Below are 26701 nucleotides of genomic sequence, written 5' to 3' on the forward strand. Positions count from 1 at the left end.
ATAATCCAGTACTCTTCCAAAGTAAAATATTGATGATTTTTTTTTTATAACTACAGGTTTTGACCAGGTGGAAGTGCTCTAAATATCTGAGTTAGTTTTATTAAATAGAGAAAGAGACAGAAGGGGGGAGAGAGAAAGAGAAGAGTAATAATGTACATTTAGGCATACTTTAATACTCATTTTATTTTATATCTATTTTTATTTGAAGGAACAATTACTAGCCCAACAATGTACTTTTTGGCAATGTGGTCTAAGTAAATCCATGTTCTCAAAACATGCAAAGGTTTAATGTTAGCTCTTTAGTTCCTGGAACCTGAACTATAGTTAGAAGGAATGAGAAAAGCTACAAGTGTGTGTGGTTTTGTGTTTTGTTTTGTTTTTTTTTCAAAAGGAAGTAACAGCTGTTGCTTTCACATAACATCCAAAAATCTCCAGCAGCGAGGCAAACTCACAGTACACCAATGGTAATACAGCAATGGGAGGCTTCCCAAATTTTGTCTTAACAGATGAGTCTTAAAGAGCATGTAAAACATAACATAGACTTGAGTTAAGCAACAGAAACGTTCTTACTGCAATTTAACACAGGCTAAAACCCCATCTTTTCCTCAGTGCTCAGAGAAAGAACTAGTCTGATTGTGGTGTTAATCCAAGAAAGCTGATAGTCTTAAACCTGTTCTCAAGATGTTGTGAAAGAGCAGTTCTTCTGTTTGAATCCAAACTGAACAGCTCCCTCTGGTTTAAGTGAAAAGTTCCTAGTTTCTACCTAGACTAAAGCATGAGCCACTACACTTTACAATATGTGAAGCTCCTAAAAGCTCCTCTTTTAAACATTCTGTTAGATGATAGCCCAACAAAAACAGATAGTCATTTTAGTACGCCTTAGTGGAGGAAACCACAGACAGAATGTGAAATAAACCATAAATTCCTGAAAATTCCCTCCTCATTTGTGGCACATTTCTTCTACACTGTTTCTTTACTGAAATGCATCACTTCTTATCATAATTCTTGCTTCAGTATTTATATCAAACCAATAAATTGCTCAGTTTCCTCACTCTAACCTCATCTGAAAGCCTTGAAAGATTTGCCCTCCAGAAATAAAAATAACACTTTTCTATCTATAAACACTTCTATTTATTAGGTATAAAAGAAGAAATAAAATGAGCTTTCTGCAGTCACTCATGCTGCCTACCATATGTTGGAGCAATCAATTTAATCTGCTTGGGAAACTCACACAAAGGTGAGGAGAAACATCCCACTTCCGCCCCCCTATCACCTCACTGGACACCACCACAGAAGCAACAAGTTTGTATTTCTTATATTACTTTTTAACCCTCAAAGAGCCTATTTATCTTCTTCAAAGACCCCAGTATTAACTACTGTATCAGATGAATGGGTAGTAGGGCTGCAGCAAGGCTTCTAGTGTTAGCAGACTTATACAAACAACTTTTTTTTTTTTTTTTTTTTTTTTTTTTTGCTCAGAAGTGAATGAAAAACAGGTAGTACTTGTTTTTTTCTTGTTTGGGCTCCTCAGGATGTCTACTAGATCTCAAAGCTACTAATCAGGAAGAGAACCACAACCTTCTAGAGTGCAAAAGTCCAGCAACATCACAGACAGCTACACAGCAAGAAAATCGAAAACTTGGTCATTCAGATTCTAAAAAAAATATATATTCATCACAGCATATAGCTTAGTACCTGTTAATGTATCCCTGGTTTTCATAGTATAAGGTAACCTGACATCACTCTGCTACCGGAGCTAGACAGCTTCCAGTATCCCAGAGTTACGTTAAAACTTGTAAAGCCGTTCACTCTGTTTGCAATTCTCTTGGAATACATACTGTAAGTTTGTCTTAAAACAGTTCAAGGTAATGACAAATGGTTATAAAAACCAAAACACTACAGAAAAATTGCTCATAAACGTAAACAGAAGTTTGAGACTGAATTAGTCTAAACAAAAAGCTCTCTTGATGCCACCCAAGGACACTGCTGAAATCCTGTCTGGTAAACAAAACGAGATCTCAACATGCCAAAAACGGCATGCTGGAAACGAGACCTATCCGATGAATGAAACGAGAGGACTGCCGAGTCCATTCAGTCTCCTGGCTTCTGAGGCTTATAATGTGACACTTAGAACGAAGGGCCACGTGCACAGAAAGAAGTGAGCTTTACTGCCAAGGCCTGGACGACAAGCAGGGCTCTTGCATTCCACACCCTTGCCTCCCAAGCCCACTTTTGATGTTACTGTGTCTTCATCCAAGCCAGGCCACAATTAAGATGATATTAGCACTCAGCTGATTCCAGCTGAGTCCCAAACACTGCCCAGAAGTTGCGAGTGCGGCTCCTTGTGTCCTACTTCCTCACACACATCTTCATCCCTCTCTATTTCATTTCTTCCCTCCTAACTCCCTTTTACCCATCTGTTCAAAAATAATTTAGCTTAGTTGACCACGAGTTTCTCTTGCTACACCAATGCCAGCCTGAGACCAGAAAAGGGGCTAAAAGCATTTTTCCAAATATCTTGATACTGGTACAAGTCCGACAGGTCTCAAAACAGCTGATCAAGCACTGTATGCAGTTTTTACTTCTTTCCCAGCTCAGACTCCAACAACAGCAGTGACACTAACAGCTTTTCTGTCATACTAGGATTTCTTCTTTCCCTAGAATAAGAATCACTAAGAGACTGCTAAAAATACTTGTTTTTTAGGAAAAATTTTCACAAAATAATAAGGTAGAAAGACAAGTACACTAAACACAGTATTTTACTTTTCAGAAACTTGTCTTGCCCCTATTCCCTGCATCTTCACAAGGGATGAATTTTCCAGTTAAACAGATGTTAACCATGATTTGCCTTCAGACATTGCATGTCGACGTTCCTTTATCTATGACCTCAAACAATTCTGTTTGCCTCGCAGTATTACCAACACATTGCAGTCAAATGCAGCTGGGCAACTGGTGGCTCAGAAAGAAGTCAGTTGAAGTTTTATGGTCTTGCAAGCAAGAAGTTTTATTTCACAGTTTTTCTTAGGAAAGCAGATGACAAGATCAGAGGAAATAAAACTTATCTTCAAAGTGTGCGAGACTGACCACGACAAACAAGTAAATTCAAAGGAACTGCATGGTTATAGCAGATACTGTACTCAAGCTGTGATGACAGTAAGCTCTACAGTGATTTCACTGTACTTACAGGCATGGTTTCAAGCTAACTGCAGCAAAAGATGTGGTTAGAAGAGATTTACATCCTCAGGTGAAGTAAAAGCCTCCCTGCATCTCTTTACTGTCACTCTGACAGACCTGTCCAACAGCTTTGACAACTTTGAGTAGTCTGCTCTCTGTCATTCAATAGCTAAATTTAAAACTAGGTCTGTCTTTATAGAGGAAGCAAGCTTCTCCATGCCTCATCAGAACTATAATTACCCGCAGTGTTTTCTTGCTCCCTGCCTTAAGGGCAAGAAAAAGCTCACATGCAGCAGCATGCAGAGAAGATGATGAAATAGAAAGAAGTCAACAGTAACAAAACAAATCAGTCCTTGATACCATAATACCTGGTTTTACTTGGAAAATTTGACACTGTTTAGCTGAAGGTCTTCTGCAGATTAACACACAGGAGGCTTAATAGCAGTGGACAATATCTGTTTATAATCCTTGTTCTTAACGTGTTTATGTTCACATAGTACAAATGGCTGGTTTAAGCTTTTTCCAGTCATGCTGACGCAGGAAATGATGTAAAACATTGCAAATGATTAAGTAGAGATGTAGGGATGTGTTCAACTGCATTCAAACAAAAGTAAAATCCAGTACACCTTTTACCTTAGCATCCCAACATCCTGTTTTAAGCAAGAGTTCCCATTCTATCACTGAAAAAGTCTTTGTCCTTGCTCTCATCACTGACAACAATACATAGATATTAAAGTAGACTACTGCATCCTTCCTTCTTACTCACATGGGACCTCCGCCATAAATGGTATTAAGAAACCACAAGGTTCATCCAGTCTCCTGCAGAAGCATTTCTGATATTTAGCACTTGTGAGCAGGAAGAGACCTCAAAAGACTTATTTTTTAAAGCAGATGAACCAATTACATCAGGTAACCTGGTGCTACGGCACGACTGAGATGTGCTCGATTCAGTGAGCATTAACTCCTTCGGAGGGCTTCGCTGTTCCCTGTTGTAGCCAAAAGAACCACCTCACCCACACAGCAAAGATCCTCAATGTCTTAATTCAAGAAGTAAATTACAAGGTCAGCAACACGTAGCAGATGAAGGAAGTAAATCCGCCATGTGTAATGAAGTGAGTAAACAATTTTCATACATGACAACTTTTTTTCGAGGGGCTTTTAGTACTGGGGACCAACATAACAAAATGATCACAAGCAGCAGAATGATGATGTGTACATGTTTGAAAGTAAAGCTGACTAGCCAGCAGAAAAAAAACCACTATGAATAACGCTTAAGACACTGCATCATGCAGAGAGGTGTTTTCTCTCCTTTGCTATAAATACAAGATAAGCATTACTGAGCTAGAAGTTATCAGCACTGAACAAGCCTTCTGCATCCACACAGCAGCAACTGTGTCTCCCTGTGCCTCAGAGACAACAGTAAGTTGATGGCAGAAGAACAACTAGCTGTTATTTCTAAGACATGTCACACAACAACCCAAGGGTTATAGAGGATTTCAACAGCTACAAAGAAAAATCAGGCAGCTATAGTAAAAATAGTACAGAAGAGGGTAACTCCCTATGGGTGGTTCCTAGCCTCAGGCTAAGGGAAATCTTCACATCTTCTCTTATGGTAACAATACAGAGGAACTCCAGTTCCTTCTGGGGAGCAGAATGCTGTCAGTGCCCCTCACAATGGCATAACCAGCCCAGAACAAGCCCAAAAGGGGTACTGCCTGACTAGGCCAAGGGAGTCAGGGTGGAAAGGCCTGCTACCCAACCAGGGAGGTGAAGTAGGGCAGAAATAGAAGCTGGGAACAAAGACTAACCAGCCATCAGACCAGTGCTAGACCAGGCACGAGGCTAAACAACATCGCTATGTGGCTTCAGAAAGGAACAATAGCAAGGGATGAAATGAAGAAAATGGGGACGCAGCCATTAAAGAGAGTATGTCAAGGGAAGTACACAAGGACTGCAGGGGATAACAGCAAGGGCTGCACCTTTCAGAGCACAGGAGCTGTGAACCTGAGACAAATGTTTTGTACAATGTCTAAAAGAGCCAAAGAAATGAGGTTTAGGAAAGTGATAGTGGAGGAGGACACAAGTAACAGGGAGATGAGGCCATGCAGGGGCTCTCCCGAACAGCAGGGCAGTGAGGAGGGGATAACTGGGTTATGGAGACAGCAATCTGGGAAGATTCCCACAGGGTCACAGGCAGTTTGGGGGAGAAACCTGCCAAGTGGTGGAGGCTCCATTTCAGGGATCTGTCAGAACCTCTTATGAGCAGTTTGGGGGGTGGGTATCATTGGCAGCCTATGAAGGGCATTTGGGGTGTAGCTGTTCACAGGCCACTAAGAAGTAGTTTGTTAAGGTGGTTCCTGCAGAGCATGTCTAGGTGGGGGGGATCTGCAGATCCCCGAGGAGCATTCTGGGGGGAGGGGTTGGAGAGAGCTTGTTAGCAGATCCCTGAGGGGCAGCTGGCAGGAGCTGCTGGCACATCCAGGAGCAGCTAGGGGAGACTGCAAGCAAGTCCCTGAGGGGCGGGCTGGGGTGGGGAGGAGGAGGGTCACAGGCCGGTCCCTCAGGGGCAGCTTGGGGAGGGGGAGAGGTCACAGGCAGATCTCTCGAGGCAGTGGGGGGGGGGAGGGGGAAAGGCCAGCAGATCCCTGAGGGAGGGTCACAAGCAGGTCCCTCAGGGGTGGCTGGGGGGGACGGCTTTGGCGGGGGGTGCCAGCAGATCCCTGAGGGGAGGCCTGGGGGGAGGGTCACAAGCAGGTCCCTCGGGGTGGCTGGGGGGGGTCACGGGCAGGTCCCTCGGGGGCGACTGGGGGGGCGGCTTTGGTGGGGGGTGCCAGCAGATCCCTGAGGGGAGGTTTGGGGGGAGGGTCACGGGCAGGTCCCTCGGGGGCGACTGGGGGGGCGGCTTTGGCGGGGGGTGCCAGCAGATCCCTGAGGGGAGGTTTGGGGGGAGGGTCACAGGCAGGTCCCTCGGGGCGGTCTGGGTAGGGGGAAGGCTGAGGGGGCTCGGCGGCGCAGGCCGTGCCGGGAGAGGAGGCGGAGGCGGCGGCACGGAGAGGGCAGCAGCGGCAGAGCCGGCCGCAGCGCTGCCGGAGCCCGAGGCCCTGCCCGCCGCGCTCACCTTCTGGCGGATCTGCCCGGACGTGGAGACTTTGCGGATGAGTTTCTGCGGAGAGCCCGGCTCCTGCTCCGGCTCGCTGTCCGACGACTCGTCCGCCGCGGCGCTGGCGGCGGCGGCGGCGGCGACCGCCCCGGCCTGGGGCTGGGGCTGCGCGGCGCCCGCCGCCGCCATGCTGCACCGCACCGAGCGGAGCCGAGCGCGGCGGCGCGGCGCGGCCGGCGCCCCCTCCCGCCGCGCGCCGCAGCCGCCCGCCCGCCCGCCCGCGCGCCGCGCCGGCGGCGCCCCCTGGCGGCGGCGCCCCGCCCCGCCTCGCGAGCCGTTGGGGGCAGCCGTTGGGGGCAGCCGTTGGGGGCAGCCGTTGGGGGCAGCCGTTGGGGGCAGCCGTTGGGGGCAGCCGTTGGGGGCAGCCGTTGGGGGCAGCCTCCTGCAGGACTGCTCCCCTCTTTGAGTTTATGGCTAGGGAAGTAACCCAGCCCTCGGAAGGATATTAAAGCTTTGCACGAACCTAAGCGACTTGCGTTGCAAATGGAAATGAGCCGTCTCACCGCTCTTTGTCCTGCTTGGTCCAAACGCCAGGGTGTCTTTATTCAGGGCCAGAGTAAAGCTTTTCAGCTCAGACCTTTGATAATGTGAGCTAAAAAGCTGGGATCTTTCCTTGATTCTTGTGGTTGTTTCTGCTGCTCAATTCTGCCACTGTATTTAACAAAATACCGTGGGGTAAATCACGCAGAGGCAAGTTAGAGTGCTTCGTTTCTGCTGCTAGTTAAGATACGTTTTAACCAGCCTCCTCCACAGAAAAGGTACTTTCCACCCATGTCTTAAAACCCACCAGCCCCTGCAAATCTGGCTTTAGTGTCTGCTTAACCAGATGCTGCTAAATGACAGCAATTGGCTTTCCTTGTCTCCCACCTACTCAGAGTCAAAGCAGGTTCCTGATGCCAAACAGCATTTGTTTTTCAATACAGAAACATTCTTGCCTGACTCAGCCTTTGCACACACCATTTCTCAGAAGTGCTGTTAGCATTAGGTAACTCGGCACTGAAGCACTTGTCTCTCTAATACCCAGATCCCCAGGAAGCTGCCTTCAGAGAGCTGCCTGGTTGATAGCATCCCTTGGCCACAGCTATGTAGCTGGGATTTCATGGAGATGAGCAGGGGAAAAGAAGCATTTGTCACCAAACTCGTACCTTCAGCAGACAGCTAAAGCACTGAGGCCGTATATTTGATGCAAGTCCTGCTCACTACAGGCAATTTCATAGATGCTATCGTTCTCGGGCCTTATCACTCTCCGCGGGCTGGCAGTCTGTTATATAAATGGACTCCATCACATCAAAGGCAGAGGGTCAGGAAACTGGATTACTCTCTTCCAGCTGTAAATATGACTAGCAGACTACAGGTCTGACTTCTTAGAGGATCATGTAACATCAGAATCAGAAGAAAGGAAAGATAAAAGGCAAATGGTTGCAGCTAAAGTCCTCTTCTCTACTGATAGAGGTCAGCAGCTGTTGACTAAAGGGCAGAGAAATACAAGGCTAGCCTGGCTCGCAGAAAGAGAAGCTGAAGGAGCCAGCAGAAAGCGTTTGCTCCTTCTCTGGGCAAGTGAGCAAGCAGGCCAGTGCAGAGCTAAGCTAATGGTCAAAAGTCTGAAAGTGCTTTTCTAAGCTAAGTCGGAAGCACTGACATAACCATTGCTATTCCACCCCTTTTTGCAGCACAGCGCATTGAGACTTTGTTGCACGATTAGTCTACAGAACTCATCACCGCAGATGGATTTGAGAGCAGAGTCGGCAACAGAGGTGCCATGAGAGCTTGATATACAAATACTCACAACCAAAAAAGCTTTTAGTTTGCTAATCCCCATATTTACAGTTCTGGTAGCCAGGAATACTGAGGGGAAAACTTTTGCGAGGGAAGCTACACTTCTGGACAAGATTGGGAAGACTGTCACACTGTCCTCCCCCTTTCCTGTGAATATCTTTAAATGCTTTTTCTCTGAGGCCAGCATATTTGCTATCAGCCTTTTGCTGCTAACCTTTTGTTCAACCCTACTGCATTAGTGTGTCTTTCTCTTGAGTCACCAAAAAATTAGTAATAAAATTAGTAGAGCAATTATTAGAAAGGCCTTTCCAGAAACCTAGGCACAGAAGCCTGACCCTGCCTCAAAGTCAAAGTTGAAATCATACAAAAATTATACTGACCAGGAATAGCTGGAAATAGTAGCACCATTCTTCAGCAGCAAAGGCTATAACACTTAGAAAAAAAAAGAGACTGAACATACTGCCTCTTGCAACTTCATCTAAGATGAGACACCTGTGACAAATGAAGCCAAACAGACTAACAGGTGGTATCAAGTGAGAGCACTGACTGAACTTCAAAATCGTCTGTGTTCTTTAATTCACTCCCTTCAGCATCTTAATCAAGCCCAGTTCAGAGAGCACGATAAAGCAAAACAGGAGAAAGCTTTGCTTTTAACTATCTATTTGTAAGTGTTAGAAGCCACATGTAAAGCTGTTCATTTAAGCTTTTGGACCATCTGTAAAATGGGGCTTGTGACCATGATGATGATAGTAAGACAGAGGAAAACCTCATCTCAAAAAATGAGGCCTGTATATAGAGTGGTTCTGCAGAAAAGCTCGAGAGCAGCCCACGCTTTCTCCAGAGCAGGCTGCTTTAGCTTGCTATAGTTACAGAAATGAAAGCCAGAGAGTGGGTAAGCTCAGTGTCCATAGCCTCTGCAGGCTGAGCCGGACGGAAGTGCAACTTGCTTACAGCAAGCTTTCATGAAGAGTCCCACTCCCGCTGGGAGAAAATCTCTAAAATGTCTCCCTGCTTTTCTTCTGTGCTAAGGGCCTGTTGCTGTTAGCTAGGATCTAAATGGGAAGCTTGTTAATTCCATTTTCCTATGTGTAGGGTGGGAAACACAAGTTTATACTAATTGAGATAGGCCCTGCGTTCAGGCTTTGCAAGAGAGTTTAAACCAGACAAAGTAACACAAAGTTAGAGCAGAAAGCAAGAAAAAGAAAATACCTGTCTTTTTACATGCAAAATATAATTAGCTGCTTCAGCCAGAGTCTAAACAGATTCATGAAAGGATTAGACATTTACACGCATAATAAGAATATCCAGATCAACAAGCAAGGCCAAAGTTTGCAAAGAATACAAACTCATTTTTTAGGGCAGAGACCAACCTCTGGCAGACAGATGTTAGGAAAGGCTCCTCAGTGTGGGTTGTCCCATAATTTCCTCCCTAATTTTATTGCACCTTCTTCTGAAGCACTGTTGCATACAGGAAACTATACTAAATACAGATCAGTCCAGGCTAGCAGTTCTCCACTGGGTGATTTTTATAGGTAGCTTTGCTAAGAAATTCATGCGCGTTGCACATTTATCTCATTCATCTTTAATAACTTAACTGTTAAGCATATTGTTAGAAAGCAAGCATCATACCTCACTCAGCATGAAAACCACAGTGGAAGAAGACTTGTGAAACATTTAATGGTATAAAAAAATGGATGTAAGCCACAGAGGGGGGCAGTGCCAGCACTGAAAATATTCGCTAGGTGAGTTTGATATAGCATAAATGCAAAAGCAACTAAAAGGAAATAAAATAAGTTTTGTGCAGTCCACTGAGGAACTTCAACAGATCATTACAGGCAGCAAGCCAGCCTTTCAAGCTAGGAATTAGTTCACTAGCATTTCAAAGGCAGGGGCTCCGTGACCCCAGGTAAGTCTAGGCAGGCTGCACAAACACACTTTCATTTAAGCTCTCACCTGCGGTGAAAGCACCCAACTGTTTTATTAGATAGCCCTGAAAGCAGAAGTCATTCACGGCAGCCTTCCTGTCCTCCTCTGGTAGCTAGAGTAAGCATCAGATTTGGGGTTTGCTATGTTCTTATGGAACTTTTAATAAGCAACAGAGATTTGTGCTTTTATGCCCATGGATCACAGGGTTGATCCCTGACAGACAATGCATACACTGACAATTTGTAATTTACTAGAAACCTAGGACCTAAATTTCTAATTGATGCCAGACTACGTAGCTTTTCTGGCAGCTTGTTCTTCTAGTCACTCATCAGCTGAAGAAACATTCTTGTTTTCTTCATCATCAAGCAAATCTTTTAGCTGTTGACGAGCAAACTCCTCAAATACCAGCTCTGCATCACTGAAATGGAAGAAACACAGGCCTTTCAAAATGATTTCAGCATTTTTTTTAATACTATCCGACCAAAGGCAGCATGTAGAAGGAAGAAGAAAAGCCAGGTGCATACTCTGATAATGTTTTCTTTGTCTTCAGAGGGGTTTGGATCCAAGTCCCACACACTATCTTGATCGGTGTTACCCTAGCTAGCATGAACAGCATTTGATTGAACAAGTCAGGACACAAACTGAGGAGGTTTTTGTCTGTACTGAATCATGCCTATCCCAGCTAAATATGTCAGCTAGCTGAATAGCCAGAAATAGCTTGAAAGAGTCTTCATCTAGAATTAAAATGGGAAACCTTTCATCCTTATTCCTTCTGTACTAAAATATAAGCACACAGTTGAACAAATTGAGTTCCTGAAACTTGCAGAGCTATAGAGCATCAGCTGATTCTCTGCAACTGTGAAACAAAACATGGTCACTTAAACTAGTTTCACATGGTCGGTCACTGCCGTTCAACTGATAGCAGTAATTTGTCAGGCCACAGTAACTTACTCACTTTGGATTTATGTTCATACTCTGTGAGCCCTGGGGATTTCTGGACCAATCTTGGGAATTTCCAAATAATCAACTCTCGACTGCAGCCGAAACGTAAGATACTATTAAAAGAAACTTACCAATCCTTCCCTGTAATTACCAAGGGGCAGTAAAAGAGGAAAAAAAGACACAATAAATAGTTAGAACTGTGATGCTAAGAACAGCAGAATATTTATAAAGTGAGGAGATAAAACAGTTTCAGTGACAAGTGGCAGGATTTAGAGCAACATAAGAATTCAAAAAAATCCTAACACGTGCGTACATGCACCTGATAAAGCAAAACTCAATCTCCTTATTGGAAAAAGCACTCTAGCAAAGTCACCCAAGACATCAGAAGGGCTGAGAAACAAAGACAGATTTTCCCATTCAGGCTGCAGCAGCCACAGCTGTGAGAGACATCTGTGCATGCACTTCTACTCAGAGATGACAGCACGTGTATGACATGATGGTGCTTTTCATTGGTCTGTCACCGTGCTTTAAGTAGCTGGTTGATCAAAAGACGACACTCATGTTCAATAAACACGAAGGTACTGAAATCAAAAAGAGGCCAGAATACAGAAAGAGCTAGAAAGGCTCTCCTCTGGCAGGTTACACATACGAGAAGCAACACTCCGGATTTCACCCTTGCCTAGGCGTTAGCCTGAGACCTTTGGCACATGTGTTTCCCTAACAGGATCTTTGCTAAGCACACTGTAATGAAGCAGTGCTCAGCTTGCTAGCAGGATTCCTTGGAAGGTGTCTCAGTACAGCCCAAAATAAGCAGAACAGATGGTACTGCAGTTGTGAAATGGGGGCAGGGATTGTTTGGCTTTTACAGTTACTTTAGCTTATCAAATAGCACTTCCTGTCTTATTTCTCATGAATTTAAATCAGGGAAACAAACTGCCACTAGGCCATGATTCCACAGAAGTCGGTAGGGATTTGGGATGCTTCAGTGACTGGAAACTCGCTCGCTGGAGAATTCCCACCCGCAGCTCACTGACATCAAGGGGAACAAGCGGTGACTAGCACTGCTGGAAAAATAAGCCTTAAAAGTGTGTCAAATGGGGCATGCTGTAGCCAGAACATCCTTTTGATGAAGAAAAAAAAAAAAAAGAGTAGGCTGTGTTATTTTTCAAGACATTCAAGTCCTTTAAAAATTCACCAATTTCAACAAGATGGACCTTGTGAAGACATTCGTGATGGTGTCTACCCAGACTCAGAAAGGATAATTTCCTCTGCTCATGGATGCTGAAGTGACATCTGGAAAGTGAGTCTGAGGGTGTCCATGCTTGATTGAAATAAATTTGAAATGAAATATTTAGAATGCAGCTTTTAAAATTTCCAACATATGAAGCATTGTTCTCATCTTATTCTCATCTTATTTTTCCTCCAATTTTTGTTCTTTAAATAGTCTGCTCTCTTCTCCCTCTTTGAAGTACATTCATTACTATGGGAACAGTGACATCAGTGATGTGGGCGAAGCTGAGTGATATCCACCAATGCAGTCTGAAGTTGATTTTACAGAATCAGTTCAGGAAGAAAGAGGTATTGTTTCAGTTAGGCATATGCCTTTTTGTCAGATAGATACTTAGTGAATCAATGTCTAGGCAGATACACTAAAGCCTTACCTCTGAGGTAAGATTACATTCAAAGGACTTGAGGCTGCTACACTACCTCCTGTAGGCTTGTTAAATGGAAGTTTGATAAACCCTAGCAGGAGCTGAGCCCGCTCCACATTGTTATCTTGCTGTCCTGTGGCTTACTTAACATTGTAACACTGAAAGTTTCTCAGGAACCTGAAAAGGGGTAGGCTTTTGGTTTTGCTTTTTTAAACTGGCATCTCAGCAATTGCTGTGAGGGTTAGGATGGGGGGCGGGCATAGATGAGGCTCCAGAATGTCATCATCCTCTTTGCAGAAGGTTTTCTGTAAGCTTTTATTATGCAGCCACAGAAATGATTCCATATAATTAAAGTTGTGACATATGGTAATTTTCATTAAAGGCTTGCTTTTAACCTCTTTTAACTTCATAGAAAAAAAAAAAAAAGGAGTAGGCTGTGTTATTTTTCAAGACATTCAAGTCCTTTAAAAATTCACCAATTTCAACTAGCTACAGTTCAATACAAGGCAGGTATAGTGTTAGGGTTAAAGGGACACGGCATTGATGGGTGTCTTGAAACCAGCCCTTTCCTGCAAGTTTAACAGGGGAGCAGATAAATGACCATTTGTTGACTATCAGTAAAAACAAAAGCTAGGGTCCAAGACATAGGGCCCTGACACTGTAGGACATCAGGAGAAGGGCAGGAAAACCCCTCAACTAGAGAACTCGTGCTGAGAGCACAGCCTGGAGCAAAACGTAGTAGGAGCTTCTGGGCTAACTGCTGACCTAGGGGAAAGGGCTTGGAAGCATGGAGATACGGCCCAATTTCAATCTATCTTAAAAGATGCTCATTTTTGCCAATAGGCAGAAAAGCCAGACTGTAACTGTGACGGGAGCTGTTGTTTCTCCTAAAAATAACCACCTGCGAACCACGTGGGTCCAAAAGCAGTTGCAAAACCAGCACACATGAAACATGCAAATGTCGGTCTATAAGAAGTCCAAGACAAGGAAGCTATAAATAAACCTGCAAAAGGAAAGGCAGCAAGCAGTTTCTTTTCTGCCTCCTCCAGCAACAGAAAAAGAAGAGCAAGCAATGTGCGATAGCCATGCGCTCTGACAAACCCGCTTTTTACTCCAAGTGACGTACGCTTCCGATCCCACTCGCAGGCAAATAAAAAGGGCAAATCAATCCACTGTGAAATAAAGCACAGTGCAGCAGATCACACTTGCCCCAATATGGCCCTGAAAAAATTAAACCATTTTCTTGGAATGCTTATATTTTCTTCTATTCTGTCTGAGGTTCTCTACACTCCAATCAGCTCTGCACAATTAAATACAGTAATGCTAAACATGTTTTATTTACTTTTGCCATAAACCACCTTGGTTAGAGAAGGAGAAGGGGAATTACCCCAGTGCAGGGGATAAACCATAACATGTGGTATCTTGTCTTAGGGGCAGGCATTATTTTTAATCTCATTTTAGCTTTGGCTCTATAAGCTGGCTGCTTTGACATTTTTCTTTCTCCTGGCTGTATCTTAAGAAGTGGCAGTAGAATAAGCAGAAAAGTGCAACAGTCAAATTTGTTACTACTGACTCATCAGTAAAAGCAAAAGGGAATGGAAAAAGAAGATAAGGAGTGATCTCAAAATCCCCTGGCCATGCACCCTTGCCTACATCCACTGCCGAGGCTGCTGAATAAATCAAAACATAAGTATTTTAACTTGTGGGGCCTTTAAGAGTCTGAACACTGCTTGTTGAAGCTCCATCTCTGCAATTAAGTCTTAATTCACTTGATTCCAAATTAGATGTTATTTCACTAATGAAGCGCATCTCTCTGAGTTTATGTACTAAGCTGATAGAATAAAAAGTGCATCTCCAAAGCATGAAGGCACAACTGAGAAGAGTGATTAGACACAGGGCACGGAAAACTACCAGCCGATAAAGCCAGAAAATTTTTAGTTCACCAGCTTCATGTGGGAGGCTGTTTTATTCGCTGCAATGAGCTCAGACACTGCGCTTCAGCAGAGTTTTCAGATCAGCTCTACAGGCTTCAGGGGAATTTGCCTTTGTGTTCTACTTTCCTTTTTTAAAGAGAAAGCATTGGTTTCTCCAGTTAACTCTTTGTAGGGCTTTCCCATGGGACAGCTCCTGAAACCCTCCAGTTTCTGTCAAGTTAGATGAAACCTGCCATTTCTGTTGTACAAAAGGCGTGAACCACAGCTCTCTTCTGACAGCAAGCTCTTAGAGGACTTTGATGTTGCAAACAATATGTGGGCTGCGTCTTTAGTAAGAGGATGTGTTGGGGGAAGTGATCTGTGAAATATTGCAGTTCTTTATTTCCCTTGTGAAGTCTTCTGCCCACATCCTTCAGAGTGCACTATATAAAAGAGAGTTTTATCAGCCATCCTTTGAAATTATCTTAGAGGAAAGAGCTGCCTAACTTCCATTTTTCCTCATATTCCAATGGCTTCTGCCAGAATTATATGCCTGAGGCAAGGGTAGCAAAAAAGAAGGGGGGGACGAGGTACTGTTAACACTGAAATGTGGTGTCATGTCAAAAAAATTCACACCACACTAAAAGTATGCACAAAATTCCTTACAGATGCCTGAGTCTTCGGATGGTTCCTGTTTGAAGTTTTCCAGCTTTCCTCAGAATCCACAAAAGCTCCAGGTTTTGGGTCCTGGAGCTGCCCTGCCACCTCTGTGGTGTGAGGCTCCCCACTGACACTAGATGGCCCTCAACAGCTACCTTCTGGGGACACCGGCCCTTCCGGCCTCCTGGGCTTGGGGAACTGCTGCAGTGAAGTTTGAGGGAAACACTTTAGCATGTGCAAGCTGCCAGAACAGGGGAAAAACCCCTGCCAAGCTGCTCTCCTACCCTGACTCAACACTGGAGATCATGAGCAAGTGCACAGCAGTGTCCCTGTTCTGCTGGTGCAGTGTGAAAGGGAAACACGTAGCGTGGACACAGTTATGCTAACAAAAATGTTTGTTTTGCATCAGTTTCTCCCAGGTGGTTCAGCCTTCCCAGGGCTATGGACCGACCCTGAGGATAGAGGCCGCTCCGGGCTGTGTGGCTTTGGGGCAGCTGAGCTGCTCCCCAGTGACACAGCCGTCTCCTCCGCGGTCACAGCAGAGAGGCGGCAAAAGGGGAGGGTAGATTTGTCCATGGACTCATGGTGCTGCTCTGATGGGGGTGTAACATGTACAGTAAACTTCTCCCACGAACATGTGCTGGGGGTCTGCTGAGAGGCCCTGCTGGTGCAGCTCACTATTTCCCTATGGAAATAGGAATTTGCTGTGGAGCAGTTCTCAAAGGGGAGTGAAGAAACCTACCTTTCCCCACTCTGGCACACCCATAATTAGCAAACACTGATTCCCAACCAGAGTAATATGAGTGTGGAAAGGACCATCACTCACTCTCTTCATTATTCACATTTGTTTCCTTCAACAGCTTGACACGACCAAGACTAAGGGCCACCCCTTTTTAATGCCTGGCTTCCAGCACAGAACATAGCTCCCGTCTCTGGATAGCTTATTTTATAGTCTCCTTCATCTTTTTCCAGTGGTCACGTTCTTAGATTCAGCAGCTTCAGGTAAGTTTGGGCTCAGGCTGGATTCTTGCCAGTTTTAAGATCCCATACTTCCATTTACTGGCTTGGCTCTGAATAGGTATTGCTCTCAGGTACCTACACACAGATACTTACTGCTAGGACCACACCATACACACTGTGGCCAAGGCAACATCAGCATAGTGGCAATTTTATTTGTCCAACTTTTTTTGCCCAAAACTACCAACCTCTTTTTTCACCTCTTAACTCTGCTTAGAAGTATTCTGTTTTTTTAAAAAAAAATACTCATGTGTTTTAGGTGTTTTCTGTAAAAAACTTGTTCACTGCCTTGGAATCTGTCTGGAAATTGTTAACAGCTGCATTCAGGACATTTTGCATGGTAGTTGTGAGATTTAACTGTGCAGTGCTTCCCCAAGGCCCTGTGATTGCAGTTGTGATTCCACAGATGAAAGAGAAAAAAGGAGCATGATCCTGTTTCACCTTCTCTCATCTTAGCATCCCTTCTTGTTATGTGTACCTTGGGGCTAATAAACATAGCAGTCCCCTTGCTGGCCTCTTCTGAACTCTAAAGGCTTCCTGTAGAATCAATCACTGCAGGACTTGCAATGGGGCAAGATTTCACCTAAGACTGATAAGCAAAATAGGAAAAATGAGGCAAAACTGACCTGCTGTGTTCTTATCCTCAGGTCTGGGGTGCATGAGACGAAATGGCAGCTCTGTGCCCACTTCACTTTGGGGAGAAGAGAAAATTCATGAGATCTACAGACCCATTCATGCCTCGTTTAGTCCCCTTGCCTTCCTAGCCCATGCCAACCCAAGCCCTGAAGTTCAACATAACCCATTATTTCGTTTTTTTTTCTAACCATAACTTCTCCCTCAGAAAGAGTTAAACTCGTATCTCCACAAAAATCCCTGGGCACATCCATTTTAGTAAGCTGGACTGATTACAAACTGAAGTATCATTTTACTTGCACGTAGATAGATCAGAGACATCTTTGTAACCAACTCATTTTAACAACTGAATGTGCAGATTCGTATTTCTGTCAGCTTAAGGGGTAGTTTCTTATTTTTAGGGAGATGAGGAGGTGAATAGGAAAGAGGGTAAAAGGACAAATTAACAACTATGACTGCATGATCTTAAAAGGAAGAAGATTTAACTGTTTTACCTGGACGTGAAGTCTCCCAGCATGCTATAGAAGGAAACAGGGAGGAAAAAAAAACACAACCATATTCAGCACCTCCTCATTGCAGTGCTACACCAAATATTGTTTTATTGATGGACTACTGACATGACTTTTCCCTGGTCCTTTCCTCATATCCTTTTCTCCACTTGCCACAAAGCAAACATTCAAATAACCATGTTTTTACAAAAGGTGATTTTTATTTTTCATGTCCTTCCCATAGACAGAGTCCAAGTTTTTGAACCCCTGAACAAATATCAGCCTGGCTCCTTTTCCAAGGGCCTCAGAGCCAAGGGACAAGGACAAAGTGAGCCAAGGGACCACAGAAGGCAGCAGTCATTTTATCACATGCTTTAGGCAAACCACTGACCCATTTTTACGTTACAAAGGAGGAGAGATAGATGAAAAACAAATGCAAACAACAGCTGTGATCAACTGAGAGCTACCTCTTCTGCACTGTACCCTGGGAATTAACTCATGTGGATAGTATCAGCCTCTCCCAGATAGCTGGCTCAGCAGAGAACCCGAGTAACGGCCTTTACCACTCTCAGGCAAACGTCTCTACCTCTGCTCTCGGAGAGAGCAAGAACTTCAATATGAAGGTTCAAACAAAGTGTCTTTTAAACTCTTATAAACTAAAAGTTATTTTTGAAGCAAAAAATTGCAATGCAAACCAGAGGCTCCAACTTCAGTCGTAAGTCATATTTCATCTAAAGAAGGTGATCCAAAGCCTCTGGCTCAGAAAAAGTTTTTGGGATAGGCCAAGAAAGACATGAATTGCATGCAGTTCAGGCTCTGGAGGGAGCCTGATGTTCTAGAATGTGTGTCCTTCCTCTTAGCGTGAGTTGTCCTGCCCATTCTCCAACGGGGTTCACGGTTCACACACTCCACTCTCTTAATTCTATGCAAATATAGCAAAAAGTCTATTACTCTTACCCTGAGACAACGAGCTTCACTCTGACCTTGTAGGAAACCAGAATCCCCATCACTGTCTTGTCTATTCCATCCTTAATGCTACCAGAGGAAAACATATAGTGGGGTTAGACAGTGCAACAGCTAGAGGTCACAACATACAGCTGGAGTAACAGCTAGGTGAGCATCGCATTCTCACAAAAGTGATGAAGTAACATGTTAGAATCTTCGGGACAGCTAATACCTCTCCAGGTCAGTGATCATCCTTTAGTCTGAATGAATATGAGAGGGATGAGTCGCACATTCAGATGTGCTTGTCTGGATACAGGTAAAAACTCCTGATAAATTAGTCTCCTCTATCCTCGCTACTTCTTTATAACCCTCCACTAGCTCAGACCATTTAAAACTCCACTCACATGGTACTAGAAGCCAAGTTAGTGTCTTCGTCCTTTAGCTTTCCATCCAGGGCTATTTCCTGGATCTTCCGGTTATTTGCTAGCAAGGGCAGAAGTGTCAGTGTCTTGGTGAGGCTGCTGTTCGGCTGCACCTTCTCCCTGAAAATAGCAAGCAGGTGAGAGAAGGAAAGTGAAGCACACTCTGATTTAAGTTAGAAAGCCAGTTAAGAGAATTTCAAAACAGGTTACAAAGCCATCCACAAGAAGTGGGATTTACCTGTCCAGATTTAGATGTCTACAAAGCAGATGTCTGCATTTCCCTTTGTAATCAGCAGACAGGAACAAGCACTTGCAGAACACGATTCATTTCACATTAAGGCAGACACCTGAAGTAGGGCAAACTATGCCACAGACCTCTCAAGTAGGACAAAACAAAACCTTGTTTAAAAGATCAGGACTCAAAGGAAAACCTGCTCTTACACTGCAGAACAAAAAGCAGGAAAAAAAAAAGGTATTTCTGAGGGGGTCCAACTCTCCTCAGAAAGCAAGGTTCAGTGCACTGCCAATACAGTGCAATGCACAAGAGCAGGTGGTTCTCCAAACCATCAATTGACTCAAGGTTTTCATGTGTGGGTTCTTTTTTTTTTTTTTTTTTTTTAAGGCCAGATGAAACTGAAATGGCGTAAAATATGCTGACCTCAAGCTAGAGCATGGCTCACTTCCAGCTAAATAGCAACATCTTCTAGAAAAACGTTGCAGCTCCATTTAAAGATTTCAAGCAACAGGGAGCCCTCCACAGCCCCTTCTAAGTTTTTCTCGTAGGCAATTACTCTTCAGCCAGAAGAGCTCTTCTGCAGCCTGCACCTGATCCCTGAGTGGAGGAGCAGCACACTTGCTGGCTATGTGAAAAAGGAGACCAACCGCATTCAGAGGGAATGGGTGCTGTGGGGGGACACGCACCAGGGAGAGAGGAGAGAGCTCTGTAACAGCAGGCAACTAACTGCCAGAGGACAGCTAGGAGTCTCTCCTGCTTCTGAAGAGGAAGGTAATTAAGAGGGTGTAGACTGTAGCAAGAAGGGATAAATAGAGCATTCAGGTACTCACTGTGCTTCCTCTGCAGCTACTACTTTTGTATAGTAGTCACTTGAGTACAAAACGACATTGGCAACCTGCTCCACTGAGTGAGAAAGGAGAAAGGGGACAATCAGCGGTGCACACACATCAGAAACACAACACAGCCACCCCACCAGGAGCAGAAGACACTATGAGGGGAACAGGAAAGCCTTAAAGCTTGAAGGGACCACTAGGATGGGCAGTGTGACTTGGTTACAGACCAATATAACACATGTGGGCAAAGTCTATATCTCGAGAAAGAGATCCAGCCTTGACTTGAAGAAAACAGAAAGTCAACAACCCACGGTTTCCCTTGGGAGCCTGTTCTTTCCGTTATAAACATCTGCATCTTTCTTCTCTAAACGTGTCTGTGTTTGTCTCTGGTCACTGGCATCTCTCACATTATCTATGGCCAACTCATTTGCATTGAGGAGATATCATAGAATCAGTAAGGTTGGAAGGGACCTCTGGAGATCATCTAGTCCAACCTCCCTGCTCAAGCAGGGTCACCTACAGCATATTAGACAGGGTTGCATCCAGGCAGGCCTTGAAGATCTCCAGAGAAGGAGACTCCACAACCTCTCTGGGCAACCTGTTCCTGTGATCTGTCACTCTCACAGTGAAGAAATTCCCCCTCACGGTCAGGCGGAACTGCCTGTGGTTCAGTTTTTGCCCATTGCCTCTTGTCCTGTCACGCCGGACAACTGAAAAGAGTTTGTCCCTGTCCCCTTGACACCGTCCCTTCAAGTACTTATACACATTGATAAGATCCCCCCTCTAAACAGGCCCAGCTCTCGCAGCCGTTCCTCATAGGGCAGATGCTCCAGCCCTCTGATCATCTTTGTAGCCCTACACTGGACTCTCTCCAGAAGCTCCATGTCTCTCCTGTACGGGGGAGCCCAGAACTGGGCACAGTACTCGAGATGCGGCCTCACCAGGGCTGACTGGAGGGGCAGGATCACCTCCCTCGACCTGCTGGCAACACTCTTCCTTATGCGCCCCAGGAGACCATTGGCCTTCCTGGCCACAAGGGCACATTGCTGCCTCAGGGTCAACCTGTCATCCACCAGCACTCCCAGGTCCTTCTCTGCAGAGCTGCTCTCTAGAAGGTCGGTCCCCAGCTTGTACTGGTGCCTAGGGTTATTTTTCCCTAGGTGCAGAACTCTGCACTTGCCCTTGAACCTCCTGAGGTTCCTCTCCACCCAGCTCTCCAGCCTGTCCATCATCACCAAGCAGACTGGATACCAAGCTGCTGCCTGCAAACTGCCATAATAAGTGGCCTCTATCCTCCAGTCAAACACCAAAAACCTTGGGTACTTCCGACTGAAACACTGAGGAGAGAATCTGGGGACCAGCAAGGTCTTTCTAAGCTTCACAGAGGCAAAGAAAAATATTTGGAGCTCTCTGAAGAGTGTATCAGACTACAGAGGCTGGCACTGAATTGGCTTTTTCCATGCTGGACTTGTATGAAACCCTCAGCAACTCTCTTCCCGTCCTTTCTCCTCTCTTTCTCATCGGTTGTCTCCCAGACAGACATCTTTCAGATGTCTCTGAAACCTCAGACACAGCTGCATGTACTCTGGGGGGCATCACACCCACAGTAGGGCCCCTCACCCTGGCGCCCAGATCCCCACAGCCCTCGGGAGGTGCCAGTCCCTTTCTGTTTTCTAGAGGGGAGATACTGGTGCCTGAAAATTAAGCCATGTGAGTACCCCGAGAGACAGGAAAAAGCCTATAGTGTTTCACCCCAGGAACAGCAGGAGAGAAACAGCAAAGCATCGGGCAGAGGGACAAATTCCTGACTCACACATGCTGCCTGCTTAAGCAGCTGCAAGCACTACTTTCTGGCCCTCTTTGAGCCCTCCCGTCACACAGTCCTAATGCCCTCAAAGAATCCCAAGCAACAGTAAAAACATACCCGTCACTTTGATCTTCTTCACGGTTTTCTCTGTGTTGTTGGTGACAGTGATAGTGACTGGAATGGGCTCGCCGTGGTAGTACACCTAGGAGGGGTTTGGTTCACAGAAACCTCAGCACGAGGCTTCGCCCAAGCCCTAGCACCCCTCTAGTCCCCCATCATAAATCTCCTCCAAAGGGCCAGAGAAGGCAAGAGAACCCTTCCCAGTAGCTTCCACTGACCCCAAATGAGCCTGGTAGAGGGGTCTCAGCCTCTCTAGCAGTAGCTACAGACAGAAATTACCTTAAAGTGCTTGAGTACTGGGACAAGCCAGTGCCAGCAGTAACACTGGAAGTATCTGCTATGGGCAGTAAAATGGATATCGCCACTGAAATGCTATGATGGCCACACCCCTGGCCATGGTCCTCACCTCTTTACTGAGGCATGCTTTCAAGTGTAATGGCTTGTTGGACATGAAGAACTGCCAGGTGGTCTCTGCACATGGCTGGGGTCCCAGCTCTTCTGGAGCATACTGTACCTTACGGATCAACAGGCGCACCGAGCTCCTGTGAAGCAGCAGGAGACATGACAACATGGCACTTATTTCTGCTTGGTAGAGGCAAGAGTTCTGTGTTAATGTCCACCTTACACCCAGGAGGTTTGCTGACAAGCAGCGCAAAGCTGAACAAGCCACCATGGTGCACTACTGCACCTCCCACCCCCTCCTTACAGAGGGCATGGATGGAAACAGCCATGTGCACAGATGTCTCATTACCTCTTGTGAATCCTCTCTTCCACATTCTCTGTTGAGAAAGCCTTCACCTCAAAGTCCACCCCGCAGATCTGCCAGTAGGAGAAAGGGGACAGGTCTGAAACCAGAGACTCACAAACCAAGCACATCTGCAGACGTTTAGACATCTTTCTTAGACATCTTAGACAGCTGGCATGAGCAGATTCCTGCCAGTTACAAACTGCTCTGGCCTCCAACGGTTGTAGTAGAAGTCCCTGCCAGCTGGGGTGACAGCATCCACTTGCACTATGCTCTTGGTAAGGGTTAATTCCTAGCATTTGACAGATGACATCCCTGCTCCTAAAAAGCTTTTTGTAGCAGTACTGCTGTACATTTAAAGTTCATAAGCACCCTTTCAAGCTGTAAGACTGATCAGCCTGCAGGACTCTCCAAGCTGCCTTGGGTTTCCAAACAGCTTTGTAATGCCAGCATGCAACTCAGAGTCAACCTTCTTACTTCCCAATGGACTGGGAGCAATCAGGCCAAGCTGACCTTCACTGTAATGGGTTTATATTGCTATGGTGCATCTGGCTGAGTGCCAGATCTCTCTTCATTGCAGTAGGGAAAACTTTTGCTAGAATACTGTTGCTTGGCAAACATACAGTTTGTCTCTGTGGCACTTGATTCCAGAGCCTACATCCAGTTTGTCCAGTTGTTAGTCTAGTCCAGCTGTTCAGAGAAGTATCCAAAATGAAGTATAAAAGGAATATTTTAAACAATGTCAGAAACCTTGCAGAACATCTCATCTGGTTACTTTTCCTCCAGTGTTTTTATTTTGTTTACACACATGTCCAAGACAGCCCTTTTCTGCATGTGTTTTAATTCAGAAACAAGTCTTAACACGTGGTATTTATATTGATCAATGAAATTTCTTTCTCCTTTTCTCTAATGTGACTGACTAGCTAAGAGCTTGCCTGACATCTACAAGCATTTTTATCTGTGTCCAACCCAAAGATCATGTGGATCACTTAAGAAAACTATAAATATTGCAGATTTAGCACAGTCTTGCTGCTTTTTGACTGGCTTCCTTTTCTTATTCTGAGGGCCTAAATTCCAACTCTGTGACACTCTCTTTAGCTCTTAAATGCTAGCTTCCTGAGAAGCCACCATGGAAAGCACAGTAAACCCCAGTATCATCTTATTCTAACTCCCAAGCCATCCAAATAAATTCATAACTCTTCTTCCATTCAACTTTCCTCAACAATTACTAGCACAAGTCAGTCTCACCTTATCAACATCACGAGGTGCAGGCTGCAAGCAGACTGAACAAGGCAGGTAGTCTGGAAACTGTGGGAGCAAAAAGGGAAAAATAACTCAAAACGGTATTACCTGGATTTCTAACTCTGCATATTCTAATTAAGGCGTTGTTTGCAAAAGGCACAAAATGCAACCTTAAAGACAACAGGTCACTCACTGTAATGCAGTAATTCTGAGGTTGTGGCTGAGCCAGAGGCCTTGATATACTGAGTCTTACACCTGCCCTGTACAAGCAAGTCTCAGACAAAAGTAAAGGCAGGAATCATTTAAAGAGCTATTTGTTCCTGTATCAGAGCATGTGGATTTCAAACCTGGATCTCCCTGGTAATGAGCAAGGCTGGGTTTTGTTATTTGCTTATCTGATCCCTCATTTTTTTAAAAAAGAAACAAACTAGCACTTTCTTTGTGAGCATTAGGACATAAGTATAAAGTATTCCAAGCCCCTCAGAAGTGGGGAAGTTAAAAAAAAGGGTTTGTGGGGCTCTGGCTAGAGTAAAGCCATTGCAAATTTCTCAGTCTCTTACAAGGACTTCTTTCATGCAGTTAGCATCTTCTTGCTCTTTACCATTTGGATGGTAAGAAAAAAAAAATAATTGGTATATTGCCTTCCAATAAAAATTGGAATTTTGCATAATAGAGATTCGTTATTAATGCTTATCTTCAGTCCACCACTGCATTGCAGCAGCCTGGTAACAGCAGATAAGCAGAAGAGGGTCTTGCAAGGCTCTTATGAGACACTTACTGTAAAAAGAAAGGGGTAAGCATTTTTGCCCAGCTTCTTTAACAGAGATTCCTGCAGGTGGGAGAGCGTCTCTGGCTTGTCAGCAGGTGGGCACACCTGGACCCTCGAGAAGAAAAGGTCCCTGCGGAAGGTGAGGCCAATCACATCAATGTCTTCCTGGCCATAGCGGAAAGCGCAAGTCAGCGTCACGTACACTGAGAAGAAGCACACGTCAGGTTAGGCACACAGCAGGCTGAGAACGCAGCCAGCATGGGACTTCAAATCCTCCCGCACTAGAAGGTCAGGGAAACTCCTTGGGGTTGTCTAATCCCCACTGCTTGTGAAGACCTACACTATGTTAAGGAAGCAGACCATCCATTGCGGAAAAAGGTTACATTTGTATCTTTAAAACACCACAAAAAGGTTCTATTTCAGCCTCACACTTGAAAAGAGGTCTAGCAATCTCTGAAAAGCGTGTTGTATAAGATCTCAAACCTTTTTTCCCCTTGATAAGTGCAGGGTCCACCAGTACAACACCATCTGAAAGAAAGGAAAAATAAAAATCATTAGTAGAGGATAATTATGGTTAAGGGACGAGAAAGGGCAGCACAAACCCTTGCAGACTTACCTACAGAATCCACACTCTTTATGTGGTCAACGAAGTCACGTTTTCCCAGGTAGATGGTCAGCTGTAGGGAGAAGATGACTATGATTGAACTACAAAGTGTTGATGGTTGTGTGTTTAGGTGGGAGAAAAAGGAGAACTATCAATCTTGTAGAGCACAGAAAAATTCTGTTATGCGCAAATATATATGTTTTTTTTTTCTATCAAACATACAGTCCCCACTAAAGTCATCAGGCCTGTTCAAATGCTTCAGGAGATCAGAGATTTGATGTGGAGCAAGTTCCAGGAGTACAACACAGACACTTGTGCATATGGCAAAAAACTACCAAGTTAAAGATTTTTGGTGTCATCTGATTGAAAAGACAGCGAATCACCTTTATCTAAACATTTACTAAGAAGATTTCAACCAAGGAGGAGTAAAATAAGGGTTGCCTTCCTATGCAAGACCTTTTGTTTTATGATACAGAAGTTTGTCTTCTGTAAACTCTGTTTATAGTCTCCCCTGTGTTAGTACTGACTGCAGATCACGGTCCTTCTTCAGAAAAAAAACGAGGGGGACAAAAGTGAGCTTCACCACTCACTTACTGGAGTGAGTAATCTCCAGCCTGACTGCAAGCAAAACTGACGTAGACCCGTTATTACAGTACTTACAGCTTTGTCACGGGTGCTCTTCTTGAAGATAACTTGTTTTTTTGGGGAACTGGCATTCTTCCCACTTGCTGCCTTTTGAGACTCGGGGCAGCTCATGGCCAAAGATGAGTCTGTGACTGTGGGCAAATGAAGCTTTTCTGCCACGAGGGTTCCTGGGAGAGATGTCAGGAAAAAATAGGAGGGTGAGACTGAAGTGCAATTATGGCTGGCGGGTACAGCTTTCTACCCCCACGGTATAGATCTCCAGAGACCATTCCAATGGAAACTCAAGTTCAGAGAGGGTAGATTTCTTTCCATTTTATCAGTTCTTCATTAAAAAAAAAAAAAAAAAAAAAAAAAGAAAAAAAAGAAAAAAAAAGATAAAAAAGAGAGAAAAAAGATTTAGAGACAATTCTTTGGAAATATTACAAAAGACCAAGAACTCTAAATCATATTCAAAGAAATTGTAGACTAACAGAAAAATCTGAATGGGAAGAGTTAGCTTGGTCTGTATAAAGAGATGTTTGTGAAGAAATCTGTGAGTACAGAGATAAAGCCAATCTGATCAACACGGCATACTTAGATTTTCAAAAAGAGCCTCAAGCAGCATCTAGTCTATGACAGTAAAGGCAACCCCAGTTGGACATGCACAGTGATAGGTTTTACCACTGAGAAACTAAGTCTTGAAATGAGCAGGGAAATTGTTAGGAAATAAATCAAGAACAGAACAAAGTACACCGTTCGTGCTGTTTTACAACCCCCGGTGCGTCCAAATCTTGGAGACTGCGCGTGCAGTCTGCAAGACCTAGAAACGAATGCGACAGTCAGGAGTCAGACCAAGCCCAAAACGAGAACTCCTCCATACACTGTATTTTCCAAATCAAAACTGAATGCAAACCATTAATTTTAGGGTATTAGTGAATCAGTATGTCAACTAGAAAAGTAACAAGGTAGGGACAACCTCTCCCCAAGGAAAAGCAGATAGAGTAGTACTTTTCA

At 44.6% G+C, this 26701-nt stretch overlaps 2 protein-coding genes across 5 annotated transcripts in view; both read right to left on the minus strand.

Moving 5' to 3' along the window:
* Positions 1-6425, minus strand: part of DGKD (diacylglycerol kinase delta) — a 66614-nt gene extending 60189 nt beyond the window's left edge. For 2 of the 4 annotated variants that reach the window (XM_062583267.1, XM_062583266.1), the window contains exon 1: positions 6293-6425. The gene's annotated coding sequence lies outside the window, so the exon portion shown is untranslated. The remainder of the gene's footprint in view (positions 1-6292) is intronic. The other 2 variants (XM_062583268.1, XM_062583270.1) reach the window with 1 other exon arrangement.
* Positions 6426-10357: 3932 nt separating this feature from the next.
* On the minus strand, positions 10358-25860 carry SAG (S-antigen visual arrestin). Its single transcript, XM_062582431.1, has 15 exons — positions 25724-25860; positions 25076-25136; positions 24943-24987; positions 24469-24662; positions 23697-23756; positions 22455-22522; positions 22110-22245; positions 21701-21785; positions 19774-19846; positions 18691-18828; positions 18299-18376; positions 17348-17371; positions 16847-16911; positions 11110-11119; positions 10358-10454 (listed from the first exon to the last, which is right to left on the minus strand). The coding sequence occupies exons 1-15, from the start codon at positions 25817-25819 to the stop codon at positions 10358-10360; spliced, it is 1230 nt and encodes a 409-aa protein (XP_062438415.1). The 5' UTR covers positions 25820-25860.
* Between the last annotated feature and the right edge of the window lie 841 nt (positions 25861-26701).

This window comes from Rhea pennata, chromosome 9 (genome assembly GCF_028389875.1).
Source record: "Rhea pennata isolate bPtePen1 chromosome 9, bPtePen1.pri, whole genome shotgun sequence".
Classification (NCBI taxonomy): domain Eukaryota; kingdom Metazoa; phylum Chordata; class Aves; order Rheiformes; family Rheidae; genus Rhea; species Rhea pennata.